At 37.5% G+C, this 26,179-nt stretch overlaps 1 protein-coding gene across 1 annotated transcript in view; it reads right to left on the reverse strand.

Annotated features, from left to right (window-relative positions):
- FGF2 (fibroblast growth factor 2) overlaps window positions 1–26,179 on the reverse strand; it is a 65,002-nt gene that overhangs the window by 10,066 nt on the left and 28,757 nt on the right. The window contains 1 exon segment of the mRNA XM_081811927.1: window positions 1,254–1,357. Coding sequence (XP_081668053.1) covers window positions 1,254–1,357 — 104 coding nt within the window.

The raw sequence follows: 26,179 nt of genomic DNA on the forward strand, positions 1-26,179 counted from the left end.
TATCCCATAAAAGTCACGTAAGTTGATAGTATATCAACATAAATATATCCTTGTCAGATGATCGATCAGATGATTGAAATATTCTTTTTCTCTGTAAGAAGTCTGTTTTGGTACCTTCAGAAATCCAAAGGTCGTCACTCAGAAAAAATTTCAAAAACTATGTGTATGGCTTAAAACACCATAACTGCTCAGTAATATTGGGTCTCTTATATGGGGAAAGTTATAAGCAATGGTAACTGGCTACTGGTATTGGTATCATGGCTATCGTCTGTGTGTGTATACACACACACACACACACACACACACACACACTTTATGTATATGTCCCATCTACTCCCCCAGTGAAACAGAAGTCGAATCTATCTTTTATACTGCTTTATTTCTCTGCAGTATTTCCCACATATTATGTCTGCCCAACAGACCTCTAATCCTGGTTCTGATGACAATGGTGGAGTTGAAAGGGAGGCTGCATTAGTGAAAAGAGTACTAGCCAGGAGCAAGGACTCCTGACTAGCTGTGATGAAAAGTGAAAAAGTACAGTCTTTGTCCTGAATGAGCTTATATATAAATGAGTAGAGGAAGAGGAGGTAAAACTTTTGAGGGCCTATTATGCATGACCCGGATTTTGGCATTTGATATAAAGTCTCTAATTTAGTCCTCACAAAAACTCTTTAAGATAGGATCATTATTGTCTCTATTTTACAGGTAAGGAAACTAACTCAGACTAATTTGCTCAAGAACACACAGCTAATATGTGGCAGTGCCGGTATCCGTATCTAGGTTAAGAACCCACTTTCTTACCTAGTTTTCTATACTGCAAACATTTTGTATGTGAAATCTGAAAGCAGAAACTTAAAAACTGATACTCAAAATTGTATATATCCATCCCACTGATCTTCAAACAACTGCACAATATAAGAATTTTTTTAACAACTATAGCTTAATAGCTTTGCAGAGAAGGCAGTAAAATGCAATGAATTAGAGCTCATGCTCTAGAGTCAAGACTGCCTCAAGTGCCATCCAGGCTCTACCTCTTATGAGCTGTGTTTCCAAGGTTACTTACTCCCTCAGAACTTCAGTTTTTGTATCTGTGAAATAAAGAGAGTAATACTATTTTATAGGGTGAATATGAAGGTTAGATTATATAATACTTGCAAAATCCTTAATAAAGAATAAATACCAATACTAGTAAATTAACAGCAACAAAAGCTAACAAAGAAAAAAAAAAAAAAACTACGAAGAGTATTACTTACAGAAGCCAGTAATCTTCCATCTTCCTTCATGGCAAGATAGCGATTTGCACATACTCCTTTGATGGACACAACCCCTCTCTCTTCTGCTTGAAGTTGCAGTTTGACTGTAATGGAAAAATTACTATTGGGGCATCACAGAAAAAACAACCGTCTACACATTTATGCTATATGAAGACAGGAGCAACCAGCTAATTCACTCTGGAGGGTTGGCAAGGTGGGGGGCCAGGGATGAGTGTCAATTAGATCATATTAGGCTGAGATGCAGATCCTCTAGAACATGAGTGCCTCTAGATTCCCTTCTCACTCTAGTGTCAGTGAGCAGAGAAGAGTGGCAGAATGGAGAATGTTTTCCTTTGATGGGCAATTAGCCTCCACTTGGCCTCTGCTCATGCTTTCTCTCCCTCTAATAAAGAAATATTTTTTAAAAATAAAAGTACATAAAAATGTAAGAATTTATTTCCACACCACTGCCTAAGTTTAAACTTCTTAAAAGTTTTTTGTTTTTGTTTTTTTTTAAGAGAGAGACAGTGCACATGCTCGCAGGATGCTGGGGCAGGGAAAGGGGCAAAGGGTGAGGGAGGGAGAGAATCTTAAGCAGATTCCACACTGAGTGCAGAGCCTGACCCGGGCTCCATCTCATGACCCTGAGATCATGACCTGAGCCGAAATTAAAAGTCCACACTTAACCAACTAAGTCACCCCAGTGCCCCTTTAAAGATATTTTTAACCAGTTCATCACAAATAAAATATAATCTAATTGATCACTATTATCTTTTGGTTTGTATTTCCTTAAGTTTCTACACATCTTATTTCTAGCTTCCCCTTTAATACAATACCAATGCATTTATCTTTCTTTACAGATGGGTTGTGGTGTATACCTATTTTTTTTTTTTTTTTTTTTGGCAAATATCTATCTCATGAAAAAACAAAATGCTCATACTTGATTTGCTTTTACAGTGTGTTGAAAGATTTTCAGAATGTAAGATCCTGAGGAGGATGACCTGTTGTACTGCATTATCAATATTAAGCAGATTTTAGGGAAAAAATATATATTACATGATTATGATTATGCCATAAGGATAATTATCTAACTCAAATACAAATGAAGTTAACAGCTTCTGTTTTGCCATTCAGAGGTAGCATTCTCCTGCCTAAAATAGTATTCTCCAAAATGTATTTTAGCTAACAGAGGTTACATAAAAAACAGGTTCTGGGGCTAAATAAATTTAGGAAACTCTTGGTTAAGCTAAGTTAACTCTTTATTGCCAAATTTCTCAGACCTTTGCTACTTATAACCTGCATTATATATCTTATAAATCACCATAAGGGGATCAAGTATACATTGTTTATAAAATTTACCTGGTCTCAGAATGAATTTTTTCATAGGCCATAATATGGCCTATGAACATATCTAGGACATTCTTGAGAGCAATAGAAAAAAAGCAGTAAATATTCAAATGTTTAGAAATCAGCATAATATTAATCAGATAACATTAGAAACAAAGTATAAGTTAATTTTCCCAGGTGTTTCCAGGTAGCTAGGGAAACATGACATGAAAAAGCAATGTTTGAAAAATTATGGAATTATTAACTTTATTAGATATGTCACAGTAATTATGTTTTAAAATTTTCTGTATCAGGCAGAGCAACCTACAGTTAAAACAAGACATAACATCTGAGATTAGCTTTAAAACATTTTAGCAATCAAAAATAAATAAAATATTCTACCAGCCAATCAATTTTTTTTATAAAGTGGGCAGGATAAATAAAACAAGTTTGATTAACCTATGTCAACAGTTATTAGAAGTATGGAAGTTTATTATTCTATTTGCACTACTTACTTTATGAATGTTTGAGAATTTACATTTAAAAAAAATCTGTTGAACATTTAATGCCTGATTCTCCTCTGTGGACCAGTCACTCCTAGATTTCAGAGAGCATAGCATTAGGTAAGCCTGCATTTACCAGGCAAAATTCTTCTACAGAATCTTAAAAGATAATGTAAGGTAAAAGAAATACAATCAAAACATGAAAACTAAACAAAGAAGGGCATAAAGTCTTTTTCACAGCATTACAGTGAAGTGTAAAAATAAGCTTTATTTTTAACAAATATAACCAAAATTATCTTAATGAGTATGACCAAACCTTGTATACAGCTCTAAAGTGATCCACATAAGCCATATTAATTATGAATATAATTATGAATATATTTTAACTCATAAGGCTGCATAAATGCTCATGAGGCAAGATTTCATAATCACTATACTTTCTTTTGGTGCTTAATTAATAAACTGTACCCTAGCTGTAGCCCACCATCATTAAGTGTGTATTACTGATCATAAGGGAGATTATGTATATTAATGTGGGGCCAATACCAGTGACTCAATACCTAAAGTAAATGCCACCATTCATTTATTCATTGACCTTTTACAGATTCCTTGGGTATTCCACACTAGGCAATTATCACTCAAGAAGCCACTAAAAAATAAACATTAATTGTAGATGCTTTAAAAATGTTTCCATTGCCATATAATTATAAAAATATACACTTCAGAAATAACCCCAACCTAAAACAACAAGCTGTATAAGCCATAAAATCATAAATTTTCTTTAAAAACCCATTAAAGCTTAGAAGCAAAGTAACCTAAATGAACTAAATTCCACATACAAATGATCCCTTCCCAAAAAAGAGATGCCTAACTGCTTTTATCTCTGACAGGAGAAAGAATAAACCTGCCAAAAAGGGAAGTATGGAGAAACCAGCTGAAACTTTATTAACTCTTAACAGCTGTTGATATGAGGAATTAGAGTTCTGAGGAGCTCTAATCAAAGAACTACTCCATACCCACCTGCCAGTTCTTTTTCACAGAGCTTGCACCTAGTGCACAACCACTACACATCAAAGGCTCAGACAGAACAGAAGCCTGAGAAGTCTTCCTGAAGTACCCCCAGGCCTTTGCTGAGCGCAAAGCAGCAGTTCCCTGAAGGCTAGGAGCAGGACAATCTCTGAGTAAGATCCCTCTGACAAGCACTGAGCCTTCACCAAATGGAAAGTAGGATGAAGAGAGATATGCAAAGCAGGATGAAGAGAGATCTTCCAAGACAAGCCAGGGGTTGAGTTCAAGAGCAAGGCTAACTCCTGACCTACCCAAACAGTTGGCAGCTGGGCTATAAGGCAAAATAGAATACAAAAATCTACTCAACCCAAAAGAAGGAAGGAAAAGAGAAACTGGACAAAGAACAGATGGGGAAATTAGAAAACAAATTCCAAGATGGCAGATTAAACCCAACATATCAATAATTACACTAAATGTAAATGAACATTTACATTTAAGGGAAAAAATTGTCAACAAGATATAAAAGCAAAACTCAACTGTGTTGTTTATAAGAAAAGCACTTTAAATACAAAGACAAAGGCAAGTTGAAAGTAAAAACATGGGGAAAAATGCACACCCTAAGAATGCTGATATGGCTATATTAATTTTATCTGATAATGTGGACTTCAAGGCAAGTAGTATGGAGATGAAGAAGGTGATTGCATGATGATAAGAGGTCAGATACATCAAGAAGACATAATAATCTTAAATGTGTAGCACCTAATAATAGAATCCTGAAATATCTCAAGCAAAAATTGACAATAAGAATACGGAATATATGAATAACATTATCTACCAACTTTACCTGACTTTTTTCTTTTTACATCATGTAGCTTTCATTCACCTGAGACTTTATTCTCCTCTTACCATCATAGTCATTTGAAAACTGTGCTAAAAAAAATGGCCAGCATTGTAAGCTATCCTATGCTTATTTGCCTAGTGAACTTGAATTGTTCAAATCAATTAACTCCAGCTGACAAGTTCTTTTTCTAAAGTCACAATGATATTAAGTAATATCAAGGGCTCTTGTCCTGAACTATTGGTGCTCCTGGTTCCTTTGTTTTTTAACAGTCTATAGTAATTCACACATGATACAATTCATTTAAAGTGTACATACAATTCAGTGGTTTTTAGTATAGTCAGAGTTGTGCAACCATTACTACAATCAATTTTAGAACATTTTCATCATCCTATAGCCTTTAGGACACCTCCTATGTCCCCAATACCACCATCCCCAGGCTTGGCTACCACTAATCTACTTCCTGTCTCGATCCTGGATATTTCACATAAATGGAATCATGCAATATATGGTCTTTTATGACTGGCTTCTTTCACTTAGCATAAGGTTTTCCAGGTTCATCCATGTGGTAGCCATTATCAGTACTTAATTCCTTTTTATTGCCAAATAACATTCCATCGAATAGATGAACCACATTTGATTTACCTCCATTGGTTGATGAACATTTGTTTTGTTTCCATTTTTGGGCTACTATGAATTATACTGCTATGAACATGCTACAGAAACAAGATTTTGGGTAGACATATTTTCATTTCTTCTGGATATATACTGAAAAGTCAAATTACTAAGTCATACGGTGACTATGGTTAATCATTTAGGAATTGTCGGACTTTTCAAAGCAACCATTCTACATTCCCACTAGAAATTGAGGGTTCCAGGTTCTCCACATCCAGACCACATTTGTTATAGTCTGTGTTTTGGGTTTTTGTTTTTGGTGGGGTTTTTTTTGTTTTTTGGTTTTTTTTCTGTTTTCTGTTTCTGTTCGTTTTTATAATAGCCAGCCTACTTGGGTGTGAAGTGATATCTCATAGTTTCGATAAGCATTTTTCTGATGGGTAATGATATTAGGCATCTTTTCATGTACTCATTGGCTATTTGTATATCTTCTTTAGAGAAATATCTATTCAGATCCTTGGCTCATTTTTAAATTAGGTTGTCTTTTTATCACTGAGTTGTAAGAGCTCTTTATATATTCTAGACAAAAATCTCTAATATTGCAAATATTTTCTCCCATCCTGTGGGTTGACTTTCCACTCTCTTGATGTTGTCCTTTGAAGTAGAAAATTTTTAATTTTCATGAAATCCAGTTTATCAATTTTGTTATTATTTGTGCTTTTATTGTCCTATCTAAGAAACCACTCCATGATCCAAGGTCATGAATGAAGATTTACAACTAAGCTTTTCTCTTAAGAGGTTTAGTTTTACCTTATCCATTTAGGTTTTGATCCATTTTGAGTTAACTTTTGTTATGAGGTATGAAAATCCAACTTCACTTTTACATGTGAATATGTCCGCCAAGTTGACACTTAAAGATCACTACCCCCAAACAGAATATACATTCTTTTTTAAGGAATACTCCCAAGAATAAATTACATACTGGCCATAAAATAAGTCTCAATATATTTAAAAGGATTAAAATCAAACAAAGTATTATATTATAAATTAGTAACAATATGTTATCTAGAAAATCCCCCAAATATTTGGAGATTAAGCAGTATACTTCTAAAAAACACAGATAAATACAAGGGAAATTAGAAAATATTTCCTAATTATATGATAATGGAAAGTCAACATGCTAAAGGAAAAGCTATAGCTTTAAGTGTTTATATTAGCAAAACAAAAATTGTGAAAATCAAAGCTTCTACCACGAGAACTAGAAAAAGGATCTTTTTTTGCCATATTACTACTTTGTTATATATTTTTTAATTCCAGTTAACGTACAGTGTTATATTAGTTTCAGGTGTACAGTATAATAATTCAGCAGTTCCATACATCACCCTGTTCTCATCACAAGTGTGCTCCTTAATCCACATCACCTATTTCACCCATCCCCCCACTCCTGTTCCCTCTGGTATCCACCTTGTTCTCTATTATTGAGTAAGAACTACCAAAAAAAAAATTTTTTTTTAAGATTTTATTTATTTATTTGAGAGAGAGAATGAGATAGAGAGAGAGAGCATGAGAGGGGGGAGGGTCAGAGGGAGAAGCAGACTCCCCACCGAGCAGGGAGCCCACTGTGGGACTCAATTCCGGGACTCCAGGATCATGACCTGATCCGAAGGCAGTCGCTTAACCAACTGAGCCACCCAGGCACCCAAAAAAAGATTTCTAATTAAGATCTCTAATTTCAGGGGTGCCTGGGTGGCTCAGTCGTTAAGAGTCTGCCTTCGGCTCAGGTCATGATCCCAGAGTCCTGGGATCGAGCCCCGCATCGGGCTCCCTGGTCGATGGGGAGTCTACTTCTCCCTCTCCCACTCCCCCTGCTTGTGCTCTCTCTCTCTTGCTGTATCTCTCTCTGTCAAATAAATAAATCTTTTTTTAAAAAAATCTCTAATTTCAATTAAGCCCAAAGTAATAGCAGAGGGAATACTTACTAATAAAAATTATACACTTGAATATATACAGTTTAGTAGAAAATTATCCCTAAGAATTAACAGTTTTGGAATAATGAAACAAAAATATTTTATTTTCATATACCTTTGGATATTTTGAAATTTTTCTTCATTGAGTATATGTTACTTTTATAGGAACATAAAAATGTTAGCATTGTCAGTGTTTTAAAATAATCTAGAATAAAATATAAGTGTGTACCATATTAAACATGACTATGAAAATAATCACATTCATGAGTTCATGAGTTCCAAAAGGGAGAGGACATTTCTCAATTAAAAGATACATAAGGGGGGCACCTGGGTGGCACAGTCAGTTAAGTGTCTGTCTTCGGCTCAGGTCATGATCTCAGGGTCCTGGGACCAAGCCCTGTGTTGGGCTCCCTACTTAGCAGGGAGTCTGCTTTTCCCTTTACCTCTGCTCCTCTCCACCCTCCTCCACTCATGCTCATGCTCTCAAATAAAATCTCTTAAAAAAATTTTTTTTAAAGATACATAAACAACATACCAATAAAAGCAATGTGTAAACCTTGTTTGAATTCTGATTAAAGCAAATATTTTTAATTTTTTTTGTAGAAAAACATAAGGCCAAGGGGAAATTTTAACACTAACTGGATATTTTCTGCTTCTAAGGGAATTTTTAAATTTTTAGGCATGAGAATGGAACTGATTATTTTAAGTCCTTATCTTTTAGAGACACATATTAATCATTTATGTATCTAATATGTACAAATATGTACATATTACTTATATAATGACTTACATAATCATCTTCTAAAATATTTGATGAAATGATATGTCACCTAGGATATACTTCAAAATAATGCAGTACCAGGGAGGGGAAAAGAGCTAGTGGAGGTATAGATGAAACAATTGGTCATGTGATGATAACTGCTGAGGCTGGATGATGGATACATGACATGGGGATCTTTATACTGGTCCTTGTATTTTTGTATATACTTTAAACTTTCTCTAATAAAAAGTTTTGTAGGTTATAAAAGAACAAAACAAGTAACCAAAGGCAGTTCATTGGGCAGCTAATGCTAATTTGGGTAGCAATGTATTGAAAGGTATTGTATTAATTAGATTATTCAGCCTATAATAATAAAAATGCCATAGATTGGGTGATGTAAGTTACAAACACTTATTTCTCACAGTTCTGGAGGCTGAGGAATCCAAGATCAAGGTGCTATTAGCTTTCGTGTCTGGTGAGGTCCCTTTCTCTACACACCTTGCCAACACTTGTTTCTTGTGTTTTTTATTTTAGCCATTCTGACAGCAATTATGAAAGGATATCTCATTATGGTTTTGAATTTGCCTTTCCCCGATGATGAGTGATGTTGAACAACGTTTCATGTGTCTGTTTGGCCATCTGTACGTCTTCTTTGGAGAAATCTATGTTTATTTCTTCTATTTTTTAATTGGATTACTTGGTGGAGTTCTTTTTTGGCATTGAATTGTATAAGTTCTTTATATATTTTGGATACTAACCATTTATCAGATATGTCATTGCAAATGCCTTCTCCCATTCAGTAGGTTATCTTTTAGTTTGTTGTTTCTTTGCTGTGCAGAAGCTTTTATTTAATGTAGTCCCAACAGTTTATTTTTGCTTTTGTTTCCCTTGCCTAAGGACCTATGTAAAAAAGAAGTTGCTATGGCCAATATCAGAGAGACTAATGCCTATGCTCTCTTCTAGGATTTTTATGGTTTCAAGTCTCATACTTAGGTCCTTATCCACTTTTAATTTATTTTTGTATATGGTGTAAGAAAGTGGCCCAGTTTCATTCTTTTGCATATAGCTGTCCAGTTTTCACAATACCATATGTTGAAGAGATCTTTTTTCCCATAGCATACACTTGCCTCATTTATCAAAGATTAATTGACCACATAATCATGGGTTTACTTCTGGATTCTCTATTCTGTTTCATTGATCTGTGTCTATTTTTGTGCCAGTACCATACTGTTTTGAATACTACAGCTTTGTAGTATACCTTGAAATTAGATTGTGATACCTCCAGCTTTGTTCTTCTTTTTCAAGGTTGCTTTAGCTATTCAGGGTCTTTTGTGGTTCCATACAAATTTTAGGATTATTTGTTCTAGTTCTGTGAAATATGCTGTTGGTATTTTGATAGGGATTGCATTGAATCTGTAGATTGCTTTGGATAGTATATGCATTTTAACAATATTTGTTCTTCCAATCCATGAGCATGGAGTATCTTTTCATTTGCATTGTCTTCAATTTCTTCCATCAGTGTTTTTTTAGTTTTCAGAGTACAGGTCTTTCACCTCTTTGGTTAGGTTTATTCCTAGGTATCTTACTATTTTTGGTGCAACTGTAAATAGGATTGTTTTCTTAATATCTCTTTCTGCTGCTTCATTATTTGTGTACAGAAATACAACAGATTTCTGTACATTGATTTTGTATCCTACAACATTACCAAATTCATTTATCAGTTCCAGTAGTTTTTTGGTGGAGTCTTTAGGATTTTCTATATATAGTATTATGTCATCTGCAAATAGTGAAAGTTTTACTTCTTCCTTACCAATGGATGCCTTTTATTCCTTTTTCTTATCTGACTGCTGTGGCTAGGATTTCCAGTACTGTGTTGAATAAAAGTGGTGAGAGAGGACATTCCAAAGGCCCACCTTCTAATACCTTTGCATTGGGGTTAGGACTTCAATGTATAAATTGAGGGAGGGGGGAACACAAACATTCAGTCCATAACAGGTATAAAAACTGTGCTAATGTTCCAGATAGAGTCCCTCAGATACTCTGCAGATTCTGTACTATGTGAAATCTCAGCCAGTACTCAAAAATACTGAAACGTACAATCCAGTGAAAATAAATCTGGTTGCATTCAAGTTAGATTTTTAGTTGTCACTGTTCCATGTTGCACTGGCTTCATGGGGAGGAAAGATACAATAATCATACTGGAGATTTAGAAGACTCTTAATAAGCAAAGCCAGTGGATCTTATGACTTAGCAAAGGCATAAGCCAAAGACACATTTCATTTGCTGGGGGGAAGAGGGGAAGAAGGTCTTCATAAGAGGTTTAAATATTAAGTACGTTAAGAAAGGAAATGAAAGCAATTACATTAAATTTCCATATAAAGAGTACATTTTAAAATTTTCCGCACTTGTCAGGAAAGGAAATATCATAAACAGACAGGACTGCAAAACAAAATGTGTTCTGAAAAATGGAGGATGACTTAATCATCAGCTCTTGTGAACCATAAAAATCCATTCTGTCTGCACCTAACCAGGGAAGCTATCATCCTCAGCCTGGAAATTTAAAAGTGTCTGTAAATGTAAAATCAATTTATATTTTTATACTTAGATAAACGTTAAAGCCTTGGTTTTTCAACTTCTATAAAAACTAACCCCTACTTTAAACATAGGTTTTCAGTTATACACTTGAAAAGTGTCTTCCATAGCTATTAGAAAAGGTATTTTCTCCATGATAATACTATGAAGTTTGCCACCTAAAAGGTGCCTGAATAAATGACTATAAAACAGAACATTCCTGTTTGTTATATAATAAGTACTATTCTGTGGCACACACTGAGCTAGACTCTGGAATTACAACCTACTGTGGAAACCTTCTGTGGTCATTCCTTCCTCCCTTCTCTCCGCAGTTTAGGATAGGGACCCTCTCCTCTATACTCTCCTATTGTCCTGTTTTCTCCACTCAGAACAATTTTATACCATACTGATCTGCCCCTTCCTGACTATGCAGTTATTGAAGGCAGCGAGAAGTACTTACCCATTTCTATATCCCATGCATTAGCACGGTGCCTTCTGTACAGAAGTATCTAGTGAGTGTGTGGTGGATGAAGGCATCTCACGCAAGAGAAAAATGGGTAAAGGAACAATTGCAGCAATGCCCTTGGTGTGATACTGGTTTTATATAGGTGCTATGGGACTACCGAAAAGGACATGTTATTAGATGGAAAATCAGGAAATCTTTCTAGGAGGGATGAGGTTTCAGCTAAGTTTTGAAGGCTGAGTAGGAAATAATGTCATGGAGAAGGTACAGGGTAGGGAGACAGGGAGGAATGATATTCCAGGTAGAATGTCATTCTAGAACTGAGGCATGAAATAAGCCACATTTGTCCTAAATAGCCAGGTCCTAAAGAGCTAAAACAATCAGCAAAATCCAGACTGACAGCTTAAAACACACCTATTTAAAAAGCAAAACAAAGTAGAATATTTAAGGATGCCTATTGGTGTGATGAAACTATGAAGAAATAATAAGTGATTATGGGGCTCCTGGGTGGCTCAGTCAGTTAAGCATCTGCCTTTGGCTCAGGTCATGATCCCGGGGTCCTGGGATTGAGCCCCGCATTGGGCTCCTTGCTCAGCAGGTAGCCTGCTTCTCCCTCTCCCTCTGCGGCTCCCTCTGCTTGTGCCTGTCTGTCAAATAAATAAATAAATAAAAATATTTTAAAAAAAAGAAATAATAAGTGATTAAAATAAAAATCTGTACACTTGTATTGGGAAAGCAAGGGACTGTGATTGTGACAGGGGACATAGAGAGGCTTTTAGAGTGGCTGGCAAAATTCTGTTTTTTGATCGAGTGACAGCTACAAGAATGTTCACCTAGTAATTCATTAAAGGATGAGATGTTTTATGTGGTTTTCTGTATCAATTATACATATATATGCTATAAAAAAAAAACCACTACATTAAAAGACCTTTTTTTTTTTTTAAAGATTTTATTTATATATTTGAAAGAGAGAGACACAGCGAGAGAGGGAACACAAGCAGGGAGAGTGGGAGAGGGAGAAGCAGACTTTCTGCTGAGCGGGGAGCCCGATGCGGGGCTCGATCCCAGGACCCTGGGATCATGACCTGAGCAGAAGGCAGACGCTTAACGACTGAGCCACCCAGGTGCCCCAAAGACCTTTTTAAATGGGACCTTGGGGGGTGCCTGGGTGGCTCAGTTGTTAAGCATCTGCCATCGGCTCGGGTCACGATCCCAGGGTCTTGGGATCAAGCCCCGCATCAGGCTCCCTGCTCAGCAGGAGGCCTGCTTCTCCCTCTCCCGCTCTCCCTGCTTATGTTCCCTTTCTCACTGTATCTCTCTGTCAAATAAATAAATAAAAAATCTTTAAAAATAAATACATAAATTGGACCTTGGACACTGATGTAACTCAGATCATTTCAGCAAGCTGGAGACCACTCACAATATTAAGTTTTTGGATACACAGAAGTCAACAATTTTGATAAACATAGACTTTTGGTGGCTTTCTAATGTTGATATTAAATTCAGTAAAATGAACTTGGAAAAACAGTGTGCTATCCAACTCTTTTTTTTTTTTTCTGTTATACCAAAAAACAAAACAAAACAAAACAAAAAACCCAAAAGCTGTAAACCACAAAATTGAAGGGTCTCATCACTAGGCAAGACCTTAGTGGTCAATTAGTCCCATGATTATACAGTTACATTTTAAATCTCATCTACAATATCCATGAGAAACAGCTGTCTTACTTTTATTTGAAAATCTTCAGCAAAAGAAAATTTACAGTCTTCCTAAAATGATTTGGCTTTGTTAGCAAAGGAGCAGAAACTCTGATCATCCTAAATAAACCACTCAAATGTTCAAGTGCTCAGATTATTAACATTTGACACATTTAACTATGCAATATAACCAAAAAGCCAAAGTATTATTCCAGGGTTATTGCCACTGCTCAAAATACTTTGGAACTCCTTTGGAATTTCCCCCAGAATTTGTATTGTTTTCTTTTGAATATTCTCAAGGATGATAAATCTTAAAATCGTAAATACCAATTTGTTAGAGCTGTAAAGGACTTCAGAGATCATCTAGTGTACCCTTCCCATTTATAAATAAGGAAGCTGACATTTAGGGTGTTTTGTCTGTTGAAAGAATGTCATTCTTGGATACACAAGTCTGTGTTCCCAAGAATGGTGAATATATTTAGTCATTCATTCAATAAACATTTATTAGTAACAGCTATGTGTCAGGTACTGTGCTAAGCAATAGGAACCACAAAACAAAATACAACATTGTTCTTTGACCTTGAAGAACATACAGTATTGTCGAGGAGAAGAGCAATGGTATACAGACCAATAACTAAACAAGATCAATACTTTAAGTGTCATGAGAGAAATACAAACTACCTTGAGAGTTCTCAGAAGGTAGATATAACCCAGCGTGGGAAATTAAAGGTTTCCCGGAAATAGTGACAACTGAATAGAGACCAAAGGAATTAGCAGGAGTTAGTCAGGAAAAAAGAGTAAGAACAACAACAAAAAAGCATCTGTATACAACTTCCAAAGGAGAAAGGGAAGAACATGGCTTATCCAAGGAACATCAGGTGATTAGGTCCGGCTAGCACAGAGAGTGAGGGAGTTTTGTGTGCTGTGGAAAAGAGCATCATGGGACAAGATGGAGTGGAGGCCAGAGGCTCTGAATAATGTGTTAAGGAGTTTGATAGTGTGAAATGATGAGAGCTTTTAATGAAATGTTAGAATGGAGAGAAGTTGGTAAACATGTGAGAAATGAAGGAAATAGAATAGGAGCATTTAGGAAGGGAATGGAGGTGAGAGAAGGCAGACAAGGAAGGAAGGGAAAAAAGAAGAAGGAAAAAAAGAGGAAGGGAAAAAGGGAGGGAGGAGTTCAGAATCTATCTTGGATAACTGGAAGATTATGGAGATGGGAAATGCAAGAGGAGGGACAAGAGAAGACAATGAGATGTGCTCCCTTAAGACATATTGGAAGTCTGTGGAAAATCCAGAGATATCCAGAAGACAGTTATATGAATCTGGAGCTCAAAAAAGAAATCTATACTAGAAATAAAAATTTGGTAATTGTAGCAAACAAGTGACTCCCTGGGGCACAGAGGCTACACCGAATCCAAACAGGAAGATATAAAGTGGATTTGATCCTCCAGAACAATGTGTAGCAGGTGTGAATTAAGGACAAAGGACAATCTTGGGAAGCACCAATATTTATAGGAGGAGTAGAGGACATACAGCAAGTAGAGCCTGGGTAAGAGTGGTCAGCCCAAGAGAGTACAGGAAGGTATGTATATACACACCTGATACCTACACCACACACACACACACACACACACACAGAAACTAAGGGACAAAACTTGTTCTTTGCAGATGGTATGATTTTCTACATTAAAAATCAAAGACTAAATGTGATATTCTAGACTGGATCCTAGAACAGAAAAAGGACATAAGTGGAAAAAGTGGTGGAATCCAAATAAAATTTGTAGTTTAGTTACAAGTAATGTACGAGTATCATTTTTTTTTTTTTTGACAAAAGTGACATAATTACGTAAGAAGTTAGCCTTAGGGAAAGCTGGCTGAAGGGTATAGGAGAACTCTAAAATCTTTGCAACTCTTCTGTAAATCTAAGATTACTTCTAAATAAAGTGTTTTAAATGTCAAAATAAAATACAAATAAACCATTAGAAATAGTTCAGCAAGGTTGCTTGATATAGAGTATATAAAAATCAATTGAGTTTCTGTAACTCACAACAAACTGATAGAACATGTAATTATTTCATTAAAAGATACCATTTGTGATAATAACTGAAGGTTCCTAGGATTTTTATGGAGAAAATTCTAAAACTTTATCAAAAGTCATTTTTAAAAGACTTAAAAGGGGAGGTATGAATGTTTACAAATGGGAAGACTCAATATAGTTAAGATGTCACTTCTCCCCCCAGATAACCCATAAATTTAATGAAACCCCATGGGAGTAGTCAGCGGTAGAAAACCAGGAAGAGTAAAAACCAAGTGAAGACATAATCTGAAGTGGGACCTACAAAAAGCCCTTCATGGTCAATTGCTGCAAAAGGAGACTGCTAACATGACTGAAAAGTATTCACCGGATTTAACCACAGTATGAATGTGGGAACAGTGAATGCAAACTTCTTCAAGAAGTTCAACTGAAATAAACCACAGAAATTAGAATGTAGTATTCAGAAAAAACATGGTGTCAAATTGCATGGATTTTGGAGTCAAACAGAACTGTACTCAAAATCAGGCTTTACCATTTACAGGCTGAGCTTACCTCCTCACCTGCACAATGGACAAGAACTGCTATTACCTATGGCTACAGTGAAGATGAGAGGATATTAGATCTCTCTCCATATATAAGTTTTAGGACAGAGTTATCATCAAATATGTTGGCCTCTTACTCTACCTATTTCTTTTCCATTGCTTTGTTTTGAGATTCAAGGAATTATATTATTTGTTAGGAAACCTTGTACTTGAGCATGAGAATATCTAGGAGAGGGCAAGTGTGACCTACAAAATGTGGTCAGGGGTATCTTATAAAAATATGTCATTTATCCTATATATAATATCTTACCATAGGGAGGCTGATTCTTTACCTACAGCAAATCAATTTGTAGTTTCACTATTCTCAAAGTGAGAAGACAAAGACTTAACACTAATTTCTCAACCTATTATCCCGTGTTTACTATTTATTCATTCATTCATTCAACAAAGTGGTCTTGGTTGCCTGTTATGTCAGGAGTATTCTAGGAGCTAGAAATACAACTTTAACCAACATCTACAAAGTCTCTGCCCTCACAGAGCTTACCTTCTAGTGGCAACTGTACAGTGTTTCTTAGATGGGCTAGCATTAATGTTGTCATTTAAGTCATGTGAAACAGAAGCAAACAAACTCTCAATACACGAAGATAATCAGTTGTCTAGGGGCACCTGGATGGCTCAGTCATTAAGTGCTGACTCTTGATTTCGGCTCAGGCCATGATCTCAGGGTAATTAGATCGAGCCCCGGACTGGGCTCTGCGCTGGGCATGGAGCCTGCTTAAGATTCTCTTATGCTATATCACTGGTCTGCAGATGACAGGTACTCCTATTTTCTAGCATCCTCATCTCAGAACACTGAACATATTTTAATTTCTTACTCATTCAAAACAAAGTTTTACATTTAAAATTGAGTGATAGAGTGTATTAGCTTTCCACTAGAATTATATTTTTGAGTGAAAAAAATATGTTGGAATCATCCAATTTAATGCCGAAGACCAAGCACTAAGAACTTTTTAATGTAGATTACTGACAAAGGAGCCTAGGTAACACAAGAAACTCATTTGTTGAAAATGAAAAACTTTAAATCTCTCCCCCTCTTTCTCTCTCTCTCTCTCTATATATGGATTACTTGAGGTGATAATCAACAAAGATAAGCAACCTATATTTATTTCTTCTTTTTGTGACCACAAACTAACAAGCTTCACATAGCCCCTCTCATTAAACTTTCATTTTTTAATTATTTCCTTTTGCCTTTCATCCCAGAACCCCAAACCCACACCCCATTTTCTTCACAACTCAACTGACTAGTTAAAATTTATAGGTAAGAACATATGACACACAGATGGTTCATTAAAATTCTTAGCAACTCCTCAGTTTGCAAAAAGGTTAAATTGAATATAATATGAGAGAAAGAAAAATAGGAAGGAAGAAAAGAAGAGCAGGAAGAACCTTAGAAATCCATGAGTTCCCTCCTTACTACTCAGTCAGGACATGGCTTTATGATCCCATTAATATCAACTCTTATATCCATAAAGTAAAAATTGTTTTTATTATGTGAGAATAATGACAAAACATTTAAAACAATTTGAAATTAAAATAAGTGAAATACATTATGTCTAAAATACCAAATTTCTTATCATGATTTTACACTATACCATTTAATTTCCACAATTATAAAAAATTGACAATGTACAGCTGATTTATGCCAAAGAGGGGGCTGTTACAAGCAATTCTAATCCATAAAGACCTACAAAAATCAATTTCTCCCAATATCTCCTCTACTGGATGGCATACTTCATGACCTAAAATGGAAGCAGTCAGGCTAGCTGAGCTACAGAGGCCCAAATGGCAGCAGACGTCAGATGATCCCTGGCTCTTCTAACAACACAGCTGCTTATTTAAGAATGGCAATTGGTTTTACTTCTATAGTGGCATCAGATAATTAAGTCAGACTGACAGCAAGAAAGAAAAGACTATTTGGCATCTTGAGGCATTCCAGAAGTCCCAAGTGTAATACAGGGTCAAAGCAGTGCTGCACATAACTTCAAAGATGGAGAGAAAAGGAAAGAGTCCGCAGTCTCAGCACTCCTCAGGAAATAGTCACAACAGGTTGATAGGTAGAGAAAGCATCTTCCCACACCCTTTCCACAGCTGCCGGTGGCTCCAGAGAGTATCTGACTAGCCTAGCATCAGGAAGAGGCCTGAAGTGCTCTGCTACCAAGGGCACTTCTTGGCTGGCTTTGTGGAGGTAGCATCATCAGGCAGGAAAATTCCATCAACCACTGGCAGAGGCATTCCCCGGCAAGAAGAGTTGCAGTACTGATGTCTCAGTATCTGGATTTCAGGACCCCATGCTGTCTCCTGGCACACCAACACAAAGCATCAATGACAGCCTGCACCTATAAACATAGGCTTCCACTTACAAAAGGCATCAACCCTATACAAGTGTTAAATGGTCTTTTCTCCCCAGAGGCCAATGGTTAGAGAAATGTTTCTAAAAATAAGTTGGCCACAAAACTATAGAAATGGAGAACGGACTGGTAGTTTCCAGAAGTGGGGTTGAGGAACTGAATGTGGCTATAAAAGGGCAACCTTTTGGTGGAAATGTTCTGTATCTTGACTGTGTCAATGTCAATATCCCGGTTGTGATATCACACTATGGTACTACAAGATGTTACAACTGGGGAAAACTAAGAGTACATAGAATCTCTCTGTACTATTCCTTACAATTGAATGTGAATCTATCATTACCTCAAAATAAAATTAATTTTAAAAAGTCAGCTTAGTTAAAAATCTCATCTAGTTTAATAATTAACATTTGAAATATATATTTTAAGATACATAGAATTATTTGAGGGAAGAAAATAAAAGCCAAGGAATGTAAGGAAGATAGATGTCTCTAGACATTATTTTTACTATAACTTCAGTTTCTATGGTAAAAAAGAAATGGAATAAATTGAGAACCCACAGGTAGAACAGCCCATAGACCAAATAACTGGCCTCCATGGTACTTAGGTATTTTCATTTTATTGTTGACTCACTATGAGCTCGGTCCTATCTGGGCACATGGAATAAAACACAATACAATTGAGCCCTGAATGGCACAGGTTTGAACTGTGTGGTTCCACTTATATGCAGAATTTTTACAGTACAGCCCTGGAAATGTATTTTCTCTTCTTTATGATTTTCTTAACATTTTCTTTTCTCTAGCTTACTTTAAGAACAAAGTATATAAATACATGCAACATACAAAATGGGTGTTAATTGACAGTTTATGTTACCGGCAAGACTTCTGATTAACCTTAAGCTATTAGTAGTTAAGGTTTTGGGGAGTCAAAAGTTATATGCAGACTTTCAACTCTCGGGTGGGGGGATCAGCGCTTCTAAATTCCATGTTGTTCAATGGTCAACTGTATTATACAACATAAAAATCTGATGTAAAGTTTCAGTTAATACTAAATTTTAATTTTACTCTAACAATCATAGGGAAAATACATGAGATGGTTCAAAGAGGAATCAGTATTTGAAAATTATTTTTTGTTGGCTTATTCTACTTATCAAATTCTCAGTGACTCAGAGGCTGATTTTATGGTCTGTGAGCTATTCTATGTCCACGGGTTCTCCATTTCTTCCATTCTTTTCTTCATAACCTCTGAATACTTCCACTAAAAGGTGAGGATACAGGGTCAGAAGAAAGAAATAGGCATAAATTCACTTGTGCTACTTGTTTATTGTCATATTAAAACATTAGGTGGTGGAAGGGGTACAAAGACAAGACAAAAAATTTTTTTTTGTGCCTCACATAGCTGAATGTCTACAGGTTTTTATATTTTTCATTAGCAAAAGAACTCCAAGAACTGCTCTGGTGAATACAGAACATGTGATCACTTCACATTTCTTTGTGTCTCCTACAATGTTTACTGAGTTAGCAGGAAGCTCCCTGGCCCCTGGGGCAGGAGTCTGTGCTACTTATGAGATTTCTTCCAGCAGGCCCTTCTGAAGCTTTAGAAGAGCTGCTCTATTGTTGGAGGCCAGCATCAGACAGGCCCTTGAGGAAGTCGATATCCTGACATGGAAAAAACAGTTGAAAGTCAGACCTTCAGTCAGGGTCGGCCACTGCTATAGTTGAGAAATATTTTCACCGAGAAACAACTGCTGATGTTCCTAAATTTTAGTTCTATAATGCAAATCAATTCTTGAAAAGTCCTTAACCCCTTTGGTTTGTCTCAGAAGAATGGAGTTCAGAATTCAAGGAACACTATGAAAAATGAAAATACTTGTACTAAAAGCAGGGTAGCCCACTCAAAGGCCTACAGGGACTATGCAAGTAACACAGAACAGCGAATCAGCTTGACTGATGAGATGAAGGGGAGTAGGGAGGAGTGGGGAGGTCATGGACCATGGACTATAGGACACATGTCCCCGGCTAGTGGGGCAGCCAATACTCAGTACCAGTCAAGTGTCAAGTGCAGAGTTTGAATCTCCCCCACTCCCCATCTCCTTCCTTCACCCCTCCCTACCTCATCCCCCTTCTCTCTCTCTCTCTCTCTCTCTCGCACACACACACGGTCTATGATGGAATTTGATGTGGCTTGTGGGTCACCAGTTTGAAATCCCTCTTCCCAAAGGCTATGAACCTGGCTGGAGTACCCTGAAATCACAAACAGCTCAGATAAGCTGCGCAATAAAAATATAAGCTGCCACAGCAAGTATTTTTGCCATCAATCCAACATACCCAAGAGATGGAGCCCCTCCTGATTACAGCCTTTTCTTGGTGATTCTTTCTCTTTTTGAAATGCTTCTTGGATGATTTGAGAAAGCCTGAGGTTTCTCTCAAAGTTAAGTGCCCCATGGAGATAATGCAACCAGCTTGGTTGGTCATGCTCCTCCCCTAGGGGTGAATGCCAATTAGCTGGACTGTTTGTGTTCCTGGCACCTCTTTCTGGATTGAAGAGTTCACATTCATCTATAAAAATCATGCAATTCAGGCAGCTCCAGAACAGAAAACAGAGCAGCAAGTGTGTGCCTGGGGAAGGAGGAGTTTGGGAGGGGGGCAGGCAAGTAGGGGCACAGGGTGGAGAATGGAAGCTGCCCAGAGTGTTCCAGTTATTTAACTGCGCTCTCCCACACAGTCATTCTGTTTGACTGGTAAAATCATTAGGAAAACACCTTTCAAAGCAGGCTTAAGACAAGAGAGTTTTATTTGACTCTCATGAAAATAGTCCAGGCAGCACGTCTCCCAATCAGTGAGGAGCAGTACTACAGCCTCTGCTTTGGAAAACCCTAATTCCAGCCAAGAGCTCAAGGCCCATCTCCAAAACTTCCGAGGAGGCCCTCCCAAGGAAAATTCTTCCCTGCATCCCCTGCATGACATAGCTGGGTGGATTTAGTAGGAAGTTGGAAACCGCTCCTTTGCCTAAAAGGCTCTAGTAAGAAACAGGGCCGCTTCTTCAGCTGTGTGGAGGATTTAAAAGAAGAAAACAGGATCACTGTTAAAGAAGAGCATGGCTCCACCCCGAGAATGTCCCGGCCTTGAAGTCCAAGATAATAAAGTGGACTACTCTGCACTTGAGTTCTCTAAAATAGGATATTTGAAATTAATGGTTAAAAGTTGGAGGGGTGGGAAAGATTCTTCAAAAGTGTTGGCCATATCCTTACACAATATCTCCATTACTGAGGTTAAATACTTTGACTGGTTTCACAAAAATACTGTGCTCTGGGATGGAAATGAATGGTATCAAAATAATCCAGTGAATAATTGAATATGCTGGTTAAACCTCCTTAGGTTAATGCCTTTCTATGTTTATCACTTTACAATGTTATTTCCTCAAATGAACAGGAAGCTATTCAATCAACACCCATTTTAAAAATGTTATCTGATCCAAAGGCTCATAGATCCAAAAAAGAAAAAAAAAAAAATACAATGGCTTTCTCTTCCCACATTCCTAACATGTTTTATACGCTCTATCCACGGAAGAAACAGGTACGCTCACTGTGCAGTCTTACTAGCTAAGCCTTCATTCCCCCCAGTTCTAGTCTCAGTGTCTAGAGTACATGTATTGAGTGCTTAACAGATGTCTATATTTCATGGTGAACTCATAAACCTAGGTTCTACATCTCTCTTCATTTAATATATAAAAAATACACCCTTTTATTTGACTTTGTCGATGCCTATTTAGTTTATACATGTATGGATTTAACCGTTTTGTTTATACTCTCCCTCTAACAAACATTTATAAAGCACTTACTGTGTACCAAGCCCAGCACTAGAACATACACCCTGGCACCACTGATAACAATAAAAAAAGACTGTGAAGAAAAAGAAAAGACTGTGGATGTATGACCCAACTGAGCCATGTCCCAACTGAACAAAAGACAGTTCACGAGTTTTTTTAAATTAAGGAATTCCACTTAAGGTGATTTAATTATGAATCCCCTGAAATATCTGATCTCCCCTTTTCTTCCTACCTAAATCTCAAAAAATGCAAATAGCAACAATAAAATCTCTTCCACTTTATCTCTTGTTTTCAGGACTTTTGCTCTGTCTCCACATTGGCTCCCTCCATTCCTTTCTGTGTTCTAAGATATTTATAGCGTAGACGGATTTAAACATACTTTAAGTATCTTCCCTCCTCACTCTCGGGTTCTGGAGTGTGAATGACACACAATTGTGAAAAAGAAAAAAAAAGTTGTAGAGATGGAGTAGGGTCAGATAAATAAGGGCCTCAGAAAAAACAAGCAGGAAGTTTAGGTCAAGATAAGAATGATAAACATACTGCAGGTTCTTGAAAAGAAACACATCAGTCTAAAAGTAGAGTTTAAAGAAAACCTAACTGAAAGGTTACTGGGGCTGTTCATGTATAAGATAATAAGGATGTGGACTGTGATGGTGGCAGTGAGGGGAGAAGAACAAAGGAATAAATGTAAGAGTTTCATAAGTCTGAATTTTGGTGTAAAAAAAAAAAAGAAGGGGGAAATGTGTTTAGGTTTCAACTTGGAAATATGAAAACTGAAATGAAATAATTTGTGGAGAAAGTTGATAAAATAAGGATATCCAGTTTATGATCCAGCAGCAGCTCCATGCTCATCAAAAAAACAATGAATTGCTCATTTGATTGGAAGAGAAGTTAGTTAGGTTCAAGCTAACAGAGTGAAGTCCAAATGAAGATGTTTTCCAGACAGCAGAGACTTTGAAACTGGATGTGGTAGACTTATTTTGGTGGTTCCAATGAACCACACCTTTTGATAGTCATACCTTGTGTAGCCTCTCCCATACTGACTCTAGTCTTGGGCCACGCTGACTGAATTTGGTCAACGGGACATTAGCAGACATGATGTAAACAGTGCTTACACACCGGAGTTTGCTCTCTTGAAAACTGTGCTCATGAGATCCAGCCACTCTGTAAAGAAGCCCAAGCTAGTCTCATGGAGAGACCACATGAAGACATAAAGAGATCCACAGGCTTCCAGTTACCACCACCATGGTGACAGACATGTAAGTAAAGCCTCTTTAGATATTCCTTACCCAGCCACCATTTGACTGCAGATGAGAAATCCCAAACTGTACTAGCAGAAAAACCATCCAGCTGAACCACAGTCAATCCACATAATCATGAGAAATAATAAAATGGTTATTTTAGGCCATCAGATTTCAAAATGTTTGTTAGACAGCAGTAGCTAACTGAAACGCTGGAGAACAGATGAGAGACAAGGGTGTAAGAGGGAGATTCAGGAATAATAAACTGAGACCATTAGGGCTCCTCCCTGACAGCATGATACTAAATATTCTGCCTGTGTAATTCGGTGTTAATACTCACAACAGTACTAACACAGCAGCTTTTAGTAGCTAGTATCACCACTAGGCAGATGGGGAAATTGGTATTTAAAGAAATTAAGCAACATACCCAAGATCCTACAACTGTGCCTGGGTGGTGCAGTCGATTAAGTGTCTGACTCTTGGTTTTTGGCTCCAGTTGTGATCTCAGGGTCATGAGATCGAGGCCCGTATCAGGCTCTGTGCTCAGGGCAAAGTCTGCTTGGGATTCTCTCCCTCTCCCTCTCCCCACCACGTGCTCTCTCTCTCTCAGATAAATAAATAAGCAAATAAATAAATCTTTTAAAAAAAAAGGCACAACTGATACATAAACCCAGATATATCAGTTACCTGCACAAATGTGAACGATGAATCCATGAGAATGACCTTAACAAAGAAGTGAGAATAAAGAAAAGGACCAAGGGTAGGGCTAGGATTGGAAAGAACAATCACTTGACCAGAGTTTTGAATTTTTCCCTAATGTCAAGAACAGCTGTTCAACACATTCTTTTTTTTTTTTTTAAGGTTTTATTTATTTATTTGACAGAGAGAGATACAGCGAGAGAGGGAACACAAGCAGGGGGAGTGGGAGAGGGAGAAGCAGGCTTCCTGCCAAGCAGGGAGCCCGATGTGGGGCTCGATCCCAGGACCCTGGGATCATGACCTGAGCCGAAGGCAGACGCTTAACGACTGAGCCACCCAGGCGCCCCTGTTCAACACATTCTTGCTAAGGAATCACTTGTAGCCCCTATTTAGAAGGCCAGTTCCTGCTTGTTGTTCTACCTCTGTACTTCCACTCTGATAACAACAGTGGCTCCTAGAGCCACATTTAGAGCCACCTACGGGCTCAGGGAGGCTGGCCTCACATGTCTATCACTTTAGGATCACTCTGGCCATCTCTGGGGACAGGCCCAACATGAAGTGCCCCCTTTGGGCTCCTACTCCTGTCCTTTGGCCATGCCTATTTCTTATGACATTATGAGTCCTTCCCAGAAACTGATTCTTTGAACCTCCTGCAGAATTTGAGCCAAAAATCCTCGGAGCTCAGTCCAAAGAAATCATCTTTTCAGCTAAAGATAAGGAAGCAGGGTCCAGGGTTGGTAGTGACCTAGGGCCAAAGATCAGCAGTCCCAGTCCTCGTCTACTGCTAGACGCTGAACCATACTGTTTCTGTGAAGCATGTCACTATCATTTTTTCATTTGCCATTCCTCAAGAAATAGCTGGTTGAAATAATGCTAAAATTGTGCCTTGTTCCAAGTAATTAGTTGTGTGGGGGGTAGAGGAGGTGGTGGAAAAGCAGGGGAATGGATGAAAATACCAAGAAATAAGAGGGCTCATGTTCCCAAAGAAAATTTTGCATGATCTCTCCTCATTCTTTATAATCAAAAGACAAAGAGTTAATTACTATAGTTTGTAAAGTTAAAAAAAGTCATAAAAGTACACAAGTGGTAAAGCAAATAGAGCTCAGACTCTATTCATACTTCCATCCCCCAAAAAGGAGCCTAAAATCACAATTATTTTTTTTAATTTTTTTTTAAATCACAATTATTGAATGTGCTTCCTTCCCCTGTACCACAAAATCTGTCACTTTGTTTTCTTTTGCTCCTTTCTCCTTGTCAGACTTGGAAACACTCTCTAAAGAGCGCGCCAAGAGTCCCATACAACTCATTACTTACGAGTTTTGAATACGAAAGTCTGTTTCAGCCTAGATCTTCTCTTGCACATCTGGGGGGAGGGCGTATTTGTTTTTCCTTTCTTCCTTTCCCCCTTCAACTTTCCAACTCCTTTATTCTGTCTGCTCCCCTGACTTATTCTTTCTGCTTCTTTCGAAAGATATATGAAGCTGAGTAAGAGGAAAAAAACCCAGACATCTATAAAGGCATCCAACACTATCTCAATATTATTTTTGGAGGAATAAACAAAGATTTTATGCACAAAAAGTGATTCTGGGGGCAACTGGGTGGCTCAGTCGTTAAGCGTCTACCTTCAGCTCAGGTCATGATCCCAGGGTCCTGGGATCGAGCCCCGCATCGGGCTCCCTGCTCAGTGGGAAGCCTGCTTCTCCCTCTCCCACTCCCCCTGCTAGTGTTCCCTCTCTCGCTGTATCTCTGTCAAATAAATAAAATCTTAAAAAAAAAAAAAAAAGTGATTCTGTCTGAGATGCCCTGAATTGAAATTTCTTATCTCGGGCATGGAACGGAGTCTGGCCCTCCTAAGTAAACTGTTCCAAGACCAGACACAAATATATCTCATTTAATCAACTCACACCTTTTACTATAACTATTTTTCCCACGAATTTCTAAAGTACACTACTTTCTACCTCTAAGGGAATAGTGATTTTCACATGAAGAAAATATTCAGAATCTAGCCATAGTCTTTCAGCTGGGCAATACAAGGGATCAAACTCTTGATTTGCATTTTTTCAGATTCAGGAAAGAACTTTTAAGGGAAGTTCTATAGTTGGAAGATGCCTTGGAGATCACCTGTTCCAATGCTGATGTTTTTAAAAACAGAAAATAGGCTCCCTACCCAAAGATGTTTTCTTACGCCATCCAGACCTCTCTCCCTTGCAACACTCAAATCCTAAGGGCTTGCTGGTCACCACAGGCCATTGCAACACCACTGGGAGCTAAGCACACTGGGGTCCAGTTAATTCTTCTGAACAGCCATTTCCAACTGGGATCAGGCCTTTCCCCTCCTACTGTATGAAGCCTTTTTCTGGCTTCCTGTACCCAGCATCTACAACTCTTACTTTCCTGCCACCATACTGAATGAAGTCTTTCCTCCTT

This window comes from Leptonychotes weddellii, chromosome 2, assembly GCF_054177405.1.
Source record: "Leptonychotes weddellii isolate Sample4059 chromosome 2, ASM5417740v2, whole genome shotgun sequence".
In the NCBI taxonomy this organism is placed as follows: Eukaryota; Metazoa; Chordata; class Mammalia; order Carnivora; family Phocidae; genus Leptonychotes; species Leptonychotes weddellii.